Below are 9,140 nucleotides of genomic sequence, written 5' to 3' on the forward strand. Positions count from 1 at the left end.
TATTGCTGAGCTCCTGGCAGGAGATAGGTGTATTTCTAACCAATCAACATCAGAGCACTGAGATTCCAGGAAGTGGATGAGCCAACACTGCCCAGTGCATTATGGGATACGTAACGTGCTCTGGACAAGGTGATGAAGAAAAAAAACAGAAAAAAAATTTTTTTTTCACTAACTCACTTCCTGTTTAGTTTATTCTATGTTTATGTCACTTAACTGACAGGTGGAGCATTTCCTGAACACACTCCATGGGAAGTCCCATATATCTATTGGTCAGGGATGGGATCCATTTGACGACAAATCATACAGAGGGCTGAGGCACAGTTCACCTGGCAAAACCAACCAAAAACACTTCAGGATTTCTGTCACTTTATTTTACTAGACTTTGTTTTCTGTTAAAAGACACAGTTCAAATCATGTGACTGGAATCATATAGTAGCAACCATATAAATCTAGAATTCAGTGTGCCAACATTATCTTTTTACAAAACAGAAAATTTGGTTTGAGAATAACAAAACAAAAAGAGAAAAAAAAAGGAGGTAAACAATAAAACAAATGATGAGAATCCTACCGGTGACAACCCCCATGATAAACAGCAACGAGTCAGATCAAAGCAAGGAAACAGTACATCACTTATTCACAATTTACAAAAAACAAATCTCTTTTTTTAATATATTTTTGCCACGACACCATCAGCAACCCGATAGAAGGACCCAGACGCGTTGCTTTAGTAGGAGGCAAAACCACGACAACAAAAAGTTTGGAAAAAAGGAAAACAAAACGAAAGAATGACAGAAGAGAGCAGGAGAGAGGGAGCAGGGTGAGAGGGGAGGCCTACTTCCTGCTTCCTGCCTACTTCCTGCCTACTTCCTGCTTGGTAAAATTCATTTTAAAATCTCCTTCCGGCCATTTGGCCGGAGGGTTGGTTATAAAAGCCATACGAGTAGCTGCACTAGTGATCTACAAGAAGTGCTTGTCCATTTAATCATAAAAAAACAACAACATTGAGATATTTCAGGCGTGGGGGGTGAGGATGGGTGAGGCGCAAGGGTGGTGGTGGGAAGGCCTGCTGACAGACGAGCCGCCACTGACACTGTTTCCAGCTGATCCTAACCCCCCCCCCCCCGCCCCGTTTCTGAATGACACGACCACTGACCAGACGGACCACCTCCACCCCTGCCTCCCTGCTCCTCCTTCTCTCCCCCTCCTTCCCCTCCACCCCCTGCCATCCATGTAGCCCCGCCCCCCCCACCCCCACCCAGGTGCTACAGTATTGGTGAACGGCAATTGGCCCTTTGTGTGGCCGCGTCCCATGGCACTAGACTGGACAGGGAGGGCTGGGGATGGGTTCTAGAGGAAAGGCAGCACACTAAGTAACTACACGACAAAATGAAACACAACATTTATACAGAGAATCGCCTGAGTTGAGGAGTCAGTTGGCTCTAGATACACAACTATAATACTCTACACTGGAATAGGGGTGGGCGGGCAGGGGAAAGAGGCAGCAAGGACCTGGTCATGATCAGAGCACTCTGAGCCTCACCCCCCCCCCTCACCCCCACACAGCCCCTCAAAAGAGGGGAGATAAAAACCATGGACACACAATCTGGGGGGGAGGGATGGGGAGAGCTGTAATAGTTCAAGCTGCTAAAAAAAACAAAACAAAAAAAAAACAACATCATCATCAACAACAAAATTCAAGAAAAGAAAAAAGATTATTATTTTTTTTAAATGAAGAAAAACAAGCCCATAGAAAATGTCACGTTACCATGACTACTCTACATACCAATAAGGAAGTGATTGGGAGAGGGGGTTGGTAGCTAGTCTCCATAGCAACTGTATGGAAACAGGGGACTGTGTGGTGTGTGTAGGAGGGGTGTAGGAGGGGTGACGGAGGGGAAGCTGTACAGAGGGACTGGCTTCCCACACAAAGGGGAGGCCGTGTGTGTGTGTGTGTGTATGTATGTGTGTAGCGTCACTGCACACGCGTGTGATGGACGCACACGCCAAAACGGTTGCTGTGGCAACGTAGCAAGGAGCCTGCACCATACAGGTGGTCTGTATAAAAGTGGTTCAAATGTAACCAGTCCGAGTGCAAAGTTTAACAGCAGAAAAAACCTGAAAGAGCCCCTTGTATTTTTGTATCCGTTGTTTTTGTTTGTTTTTACAGGCTGGTCTGTTACTTTGAACTAGTTGTGTTCTCTTAAAATCGATACAAATTTAGTCTTGATTCATTTACAATACAATCATGTGATACGTTTAGTCATCATCCAAATGCGAGTGCTGTGGCAGGTAGAAAAGGATGAGCTGGAGGGGACCAGGGGGAGCAGGGGGCGTGATGAGGGAGAGGTACAATCAAGGTGAGTCCAGGTGCAGGGACACCCTGGGGAGTGTTGGGGGAGGGGGGTTGGGTTGGCCCCTGAGTCCTGTATGGGGGGGGGGGGGGGGGGTGTCTGGGTTGGGTTGGCCCCTGGGTCCTGTATTGGAAGGAGGGTGTGTGTGTGGGGGGGGGGGGAGGGAGGAGTCTGGGTTTGTACATAGATGTGTAAGTGTAGTTGGGTGGGGGGACTGAGGAGAGAGTCTGGCCTGGTCTGGAATGGGTTAGGGAGAGAGACTAGCCTGGTCCATGTTAAGGAGAGACTAGTCTGGTCTGGGTTAGGGAGAGAGACTAGCCTGGTCCATGTTAAGGAGAGACTAGTCTGGTCTGGGTTAGGGAGAGAGACGAGCTGGTAGATATTTAGGTGTAGCTGCCACTCTAGCTGGTATCTCTAAGGTGTCCTGTGAGGGACACACTACAGCCAGGAGTCTCCCTTCCCCATGCCAGAGCACCCCCCCCACACACACACACACACACACACACACAACACCCCCCACACACGCAGAACAACACTACACACACCGGTCACTGTGTCCACAACATCCGACTTCCTCATTCCTGAAGAAGCTCCTCCTCATGTTGGGGGGGGGGGGGGGGGTGCGTGCATGTGTGCGTACACAGAGTGAACCCCCCCACCTCTTCCAATTTCCTCCGGCTGTCCTCCGATCTGTGTAGAACACGTGTCTTAATCCGTCCTCTCGGTCGACGTCGCAGGGGGCGGGGGACCAAAAAAAACAAGGTCGAAATACGCGTGCGAGAGCGTCTCTCTCCGTGCGTGTGTGACAGAATAGAGCAGAGTAGAGAGCGGGCGCCGTCTCCCCCTGCTGGCGGGCGGGGGGGGGGGGGGGGCGAGAGGAGAGGAGAGGAGAGGAGGGGGAACTACCTGCGCGCGGGCATGTGCAGGCCGTTGAGGGGGCACGGGGGCAGGGACAGGAGCAGCTCCAGCTGGGCAAACAGGCAGAAGTGGTCGGAGGGGATGTGGGGGTGGGGGCAGCCGCTCACGTTGTTCTCCTGGAGCCAATGGGGGTCCAGGGGGCCCAGCACGCCCAGCACGCTCAGGGTCGGCTGGGAGTGGAAGATGTAGTCGATGATGCCCTGGAGTGCGGGGGGACGGCGAGAGCGAGGGGGGAGAGAGAGAGAGCGAGAGAGAGAGATGGATTGGTGAGAGAGATTTCAATGTTGATTTCTTAAAGCATTTATTGGGCAGTCAAAACTTCCAGATACTGACAAGTTACACCACCGTGGACATTACGACTTTATTACACAGGATGCTGGATAGGAGACAAATATATGAGGTACAACCCCCTGTTACAAATTAAACACAAGCGACCTCTCCCTATCGACGATGCACAAGACACAGAGAGAGAGAGAGAGAGAGAGAGAGAGAGAGAGAGAGAGAGAGAGAGAGAGAGAGAGAGAGAGAGAGAGAGAGAGAGCTACAGAGAGAGACAGAGAGAATTGTACCTGCATGGATATGGGTGCATGTGTATGCCTGTGTGCATGTATGTGCGTGAGCCTCACCTTGAAGTCGAAGGTGTAGTTGGTGTACGGCATCATGCCGTTCTCGTAGGCGCTCTTCAGCTTGAAGCCGTGCGTGATCCTGCCGTTGGACGTGCCGTTCTTGCCGTTACAGTTGAAGTTGGTCAGGCTGTCGATGTAGCGCAGCTCCTTAAAGTCCTTGTGGGTGCTGTCCACACCGCCCGTACTCAGGTACTCTACCACACCTGGGGAGAGAGACGGCAGGGTTACACACACACACACACACACACACACACACACACACACACACACACACACACACACACACACACACACACACACACACACACACCTGGGGAGAGAGACGGCAGGGTTACACACACACACACACACACACACACACACACACACACACCCCCCACACTCAGGTACTCTACCACACCTGGAGAACACAGGAAGCAGGGTCACACACACACACCTGAGTCGGGGAGGGAGTTGAGGTCGGCGCAGAGCACCAGCGGGACGGCGTTGGTCTCCCCGGAGACGGAGGAGAGCTTGAGGGAGCGCGTGGCCTTGTCCACGATGTTCTTCACCTCAGACAGGAACATCATGGTCTGGACCAGCTTCACGTCCGAGTACTCCGGGTCCCAGTGCATGTGGGCGTTAGCCACTAGGAGGAGCTGTTTCTCCATGCCATGGAGGGACTTCCCCGCTGTGTGTGTGTGTGTGTGTGTGTGTGTGTGTGTGTGTGGGGGGGGGGGGGGGGAAGCAGGGGCGATGAGATTTAAATGAAAGGAGAGAGATAAACAGATGGAAATCCATCAAAAAGATGCGTCGTGTGTGTGTGTGTGTGCGTCGTGTGTGTGTGTGAGACAGAAATAAAAGGAGCGAGATAAACAGATAGTCAGAGATTCATCCAAAATAATGCATGTGTTTAATAATAAGAAATCGTTAAGCAGAAGGTTGTATCGAGAGATTTACAGAATAGGGGGAATTTTGAACCTAGAACCTCATGTTCTCTTGATCTGCAGTGGAATGCTCCACCACTGCCCTCATCCATACGTACGCGTGTATGTGTATGCATCGATGCGTGTGTATGTAAGCATGCGTGTGTATGTATGCACGTGTGTGCGTATGCATATTAAAGCATGTGTGTGTGTGTGTGTGTGTGTGCATATGTATGCACTCGTGTGTCTATGCGTATGTTTGTACATGTATGCACGTGTGTGTGTGTGTATGCACGTGTGTGTGTATGTATTAGTGGTGGTCATAGATAAAAAAAAAAATATCTAGATTAATCTCACTGTAATCTTGGCATTAATCTAGATTAATCTAGTTTAAAATGGCTCATTTGAATTCCGCCAAAGGCATTGAGAATATGTGTGCTACCCAAATAATGACTAAAAGTAAGTCTTTGAGAACGGGTTTCTCAAGCCAGGTGGCGCATTAGACCAGGAGCTCATCTCCTGTTTCCAAAATGCATCACAAACTGCTTGAGAAAGCGGTTCTACTATGATAATTGGTGATGAAAATAAATTATGTTCAATAAGATGTACTTATGTGATGTACAGCTTGGCTGATAGAGCTGTGCTGACGGGCTTGCCTTGGTTGCACTCAAACATCGTAGTCTGACGACGACTCTTCCCCTGCGCTACATCAGTGCTTGGCCCGGCATCTTCCGCATTAGCTAAGGGATGCTTTGCGTTTAGGTGGTATTTGAGACTGGAAGAACTCCTCAGTAAACTAATTAAGGTTGCAAACAACCTTAGTCTTGTCGAGGTTTCCATTGGGAAGCTTCTTAAAAATACATTTTCCCTGAAGCAAACCAGGCGGCTTCATAGCGGCATCCATGTTAGCACGTCACGTTTGATGTGATAATTTCATACACAAGGCATACACACAGGTTCGAAGACTCGTTCTTTCCCCCTACAGTGCAATTCGGCTAGGTATACATCCGCGCTAAAATATCAAGGTGAAAGTCCTCATAGCTTGCGTAGTATAGACCCAGCTCCCAACCCAACTTCGAGAATAGATTAACGGCGATATTTTTTTTTATCGCCGATAAGAGTCGCAGCGCGTTAACGCGTGTTAACGCCGATAACGGCCCACCACTAGTATGTATGCACGTGTGTGTGTATGCACGTGTGTGTGTGTGCACGTGTGTGTGTGTGTGCTCACCGCTCTGCTCCATCATCTCCTTGCGGACCTCCAGCAGCACGGCCACCCCGATGTTGTCCTTGGTCATCACCCTGTTCAGCATGGCCTCCGAGCCCTCTGAGTTAGCCATGGCCAGCTGGTTAAACTCCACTGTGTGCTTCTGGACCACACTGAACCTGCAATGAGGAGAGGGGAGGAGAGGATTAGAGTCATCCTAGAAAGCTGGTGTCTCTAAGGCTGACTATGTGAGAACTCAGCCAGAACCCAGATAGGGGAGAGACAAGCTGGGTTAAGTTGGGCCAGGCTAGCCTGTACCAGACCAGACCGACTCACTTCTCGGTCCTGTAGAAGATGGCACAGCCGTCGACGTGCTTGCGGTCAGACTCTGACATGGTCCTGGCCCGGGACTTGGGGCTGAAGAAGCCCTCGTAGCCCTGCTCCTTCAGCTCTGGCAGGAAGTAGCTGTAGTACTGCTCCGTCTCCACTTCCTGCCCGGGGGGGGGGGGGGGGACACCAGGGAAAACCTCACAGCCACTTGTGTGTATGCATGCGTGTAAGTGTCTCTCTCGGAGTGCGGGTGCGTATTTGTGATCTCTGCGCGCGCGTCAGTGTGTGTCTTGGTCGCTCTGTGTGTGTGTGTGCATGTCTCTCTGCATGTGTACGTCTTGGTATCTCTGCGTGTGTATGCATGTGTGTGTGTATGTCTTGGTCTGTGAGTATGTGTGTGTGTGTACCTGCAGGCTGATGATGTCTGCGTTGCAGCTGAGGATCTCCTGCATGATGCTCTTCTTGCGGTAGTCCCAGCTGAGAGCCCAGGACGGACAGTAGCCGTACAGCTGGCGCGTCGCGTACTTATCACACAGCACGTTGTAGCACATGACAGAGAACAGGGCTGCGCACACACACACACACGAATACACGCAGAGAGACACACACAGGTTACAGCTGGAGGTACAGTGAAAATGGACGAGAGACTATGGATGGAAGTGCGTGCAGTGTGTGTGTTCGTAGTGTGTGTGTGTGTCTACCTGCTGGGCGTGTCCGGTCTGGCTCCTGGAGAACGACCCAAGAGCGCTGGGGGGGCTGCTCTGGAGAGACTGCGGGGGAGGGGAGAGGGAGAGAGAGAGAAAAAGAAGGAGGGGGAAGAAAGAGGGAGGGAGGGAGAGAAAGGTAAGACACTGCAGAACGGAGTGGTCAGACTTTATCTCCCTCCTCGCTTGCACTCCCCCCACTCCTCCCCCCACCCCCACACACACACACACACACCTCTCTTGGTGCCGGCCAGGTTGTCGAGCAGGTAGTTGAGGAGGCGTCTGGTTCCATCATGTTCCTGGTACAGACTCATGATCTCCTGGGCCAGGGGGTTGCCTGGGGAACACACTCAGGTCAGCCAGGACACGCATCCACTACCAACCAGCTTTCCAATAGGCTAACTGGCCGTTCCAAGGATTGTCCAATCCCAGTCCAGACTGGCTAGCAGGGGGTGGGTCTCACCTTTCAGCCCCAGGGTCTGAAGCTGGAACAGCTTGCCCAGCTCAAACGGCAGCACACGCAGCTGGTTGTTGTTCAGAAGAAGTTCCCTGGAGGACAGGAAGTGGAGAGGAAGTAGAAAGGAGACGTTGGGTCAGACTGGGCCTCACGTAAACCAGGAAACAATTCCGGGTTTCATTTATTTGTTTGGGGAAGCAACTGGGTGCATAATGGGAGTTGTAGTCAGACCTGAGAGACACCATGTTGCCCAGCTCTGCTGGCAGGCTGCGGATCTTGTTGGAGGAGAGGTCCAGGTAGACCAGGTTGTGGAGCTTGGCGATGTCGGGGGGGATGCGGGACAGGGAGTTGTCGCTGATGTGGAGCGCCGTGAGGTGAGTCAGAGACCATAATGCCGTACTCAGGCTCCGCACCTTACCTGAGATGGAGCGAGGCAGGGGGGGAAGTTGGGGGAGGGTTAGTAACAATAAGCTTTATTTGGCCTACCTACAATGTCTCTTAACTCATACTGCATCAGTAGTGTATCAATAGTGTTTTTCTAACTTCATGTATCAACTCTGTCTCTTTGGCCCTACACGTATGGGTAAACTGGACAACAGTCCTCACCACTGATCTCCAGCTCTGCCCAGTAAGACTTCTTCCCACTGGCCGCCTCCTCGCTGGACATGATTGTGTACATCCGCCTGGGGTCAGGGGGGTCATATTTCTCCTTGGGCATTCCTGTAACACTGGAGCACACACACAATGCAAATGTAAGGCCAGTAAACCCACGCTAATATTCAACATGTGTAACCCGTACAGCGTGACCTGTACCAACATCTAACTGATATAGCACATCCCAAAATCCCTCTCTCTCACACACGCACACACAGCAAGGTTGGTCCGACCTTAATAAGAAATGTATGTTGATAAGTGCAATCCGTTCAGTTAGCTAACCAGCCGCTAGTCTCGTCTGCCTCATGGCTCTAACCCAAACTTCACAACGGGCCGTGTTTACATAACCGATCCGAAGATCAAATCCGCCTGCAACGGGAGGGTGTATTAATTATAAATATGAATGAATCATGTAACGTTTGGACATTGTCGACTTTTATGATTAACTACTCCCCAAGACAACGCAGTGTGCCAGAATGACCGTGTCTTAACGTGGAACACGTAGAACACGTTCCTTTCAATGGACCACACTCCAGCATATTAACCCTTTTAGACGATAACTAGCAAGTTGTAACCAGGCAGTCCGTGTAACGTTGGCCAGCCACTTGCGTGCAGTACTTGAAGTTTATGTAACATGCTTTAGTCGTGCGGGGTTTGTTTGAGCTATTCTGGCCAGATAGCTGATTGCCTAACTAAGATTAATTAAGGTATACTTTGATTTGGAGCAATACAAAAGCCATCCAAATCCCATGTGCGTGTTTGATAAATGTAAATACAATTCCGAATGAAAGCACAAGCTAGATAGCCAATATATTTAAGTTACTCCGTTAGCATCTACTGCAGCAACCTACCAATAATAGCTAGTGCTAACATTCCAGGAACTTCTGAATTAACGTGTTAGTTTTATCTTGCAGCTATAGCTAACAATAGGTAACTTATCTGAAATCACACATCACTTACTGTCCCAGTTATACTAGTACATTGTTTA

General features: G+C 50.3%; 1 protein-coding gene across 1 annotated transcript in view; it reads right to left on the minus strand.

Moving 5' to 3' along the window:
- Nucleotides 1-349: 349 nt before the first annotated feature.
- LOC134013646 (CCR4-NOT transcription complex subunit 6-like) overlaps nucleotides 350-9,140 on the minus strand; it is a 9,159-nt gene continuing 368 nt past the window's right edge. The window contains exons 2-12 of the mRNA XM_062453224.1: nucleotides 8,105-8,226; nucleotides 7,730-7,916; nucleotides 7,505-7,590; nucleotides 7,277-7,378; nucleotides 7,039-7,107; nucleotides 6,745-6,902; nucleotides 6,344-6,498; nucleotides 6,032-6,186; nucleotides 4,332-4,565; nucleotides 3,896-4,098; nucleotides 350-3,469 (exon numbers count right to left, since the gene is read on the minus strand). Of these exons, the coding sequence (XP_062309208.1) occupies nucleotides 3,254-3,469; nucleotides 3,896-4,098; nucleotides 4,332-4,565; nucleotides 6,032-6,186; nucleotides 6,344-6,498; nucleotides 6,745-6,902; nucleotides 7,039-7,107; nucleotides 7,277-7,378; nucleotides 7,505-7,590; nucleotides 7,730-7,916; nucleotides 8,105-8,216 (1,677 nt within the window). The 5' untranslated portion in view covers nucleotides 8,217-8,226 and the 3' untranslated portion in view covers nucleotides 350-3,253. The remainder of the gene's footprint in view (nucleotides 3,470-3,895; nucleotides 4,099-4,331; nucleotides 4,566-6,031; nucleotides 6,187-6,343; nucleotides 6,499-6,744; nucleotides 6,903-7,038; nucleotides 7,108-7,276; nucleotides 7,379-7,504; nucleotides 7,591-7,729; nucleotides 7,917-8,104; nucleotides 8,227-9,140) is intronic.

Source organism: Osmerus eperlanus, chromosome 27, assembly GCF_963692335.1.
Source record: "Osmerus eperlanus chromosome 27, fOsmEpe2.1, whole genome shotgun sequence".
Taxonomy (NCBI): domain Eukaryota; kingdom Metazoa; phylum Chordata; class Actinopteri; order Osmeriformes; family Osmeridae; genus Osmerus; species Osmerus eperlanus.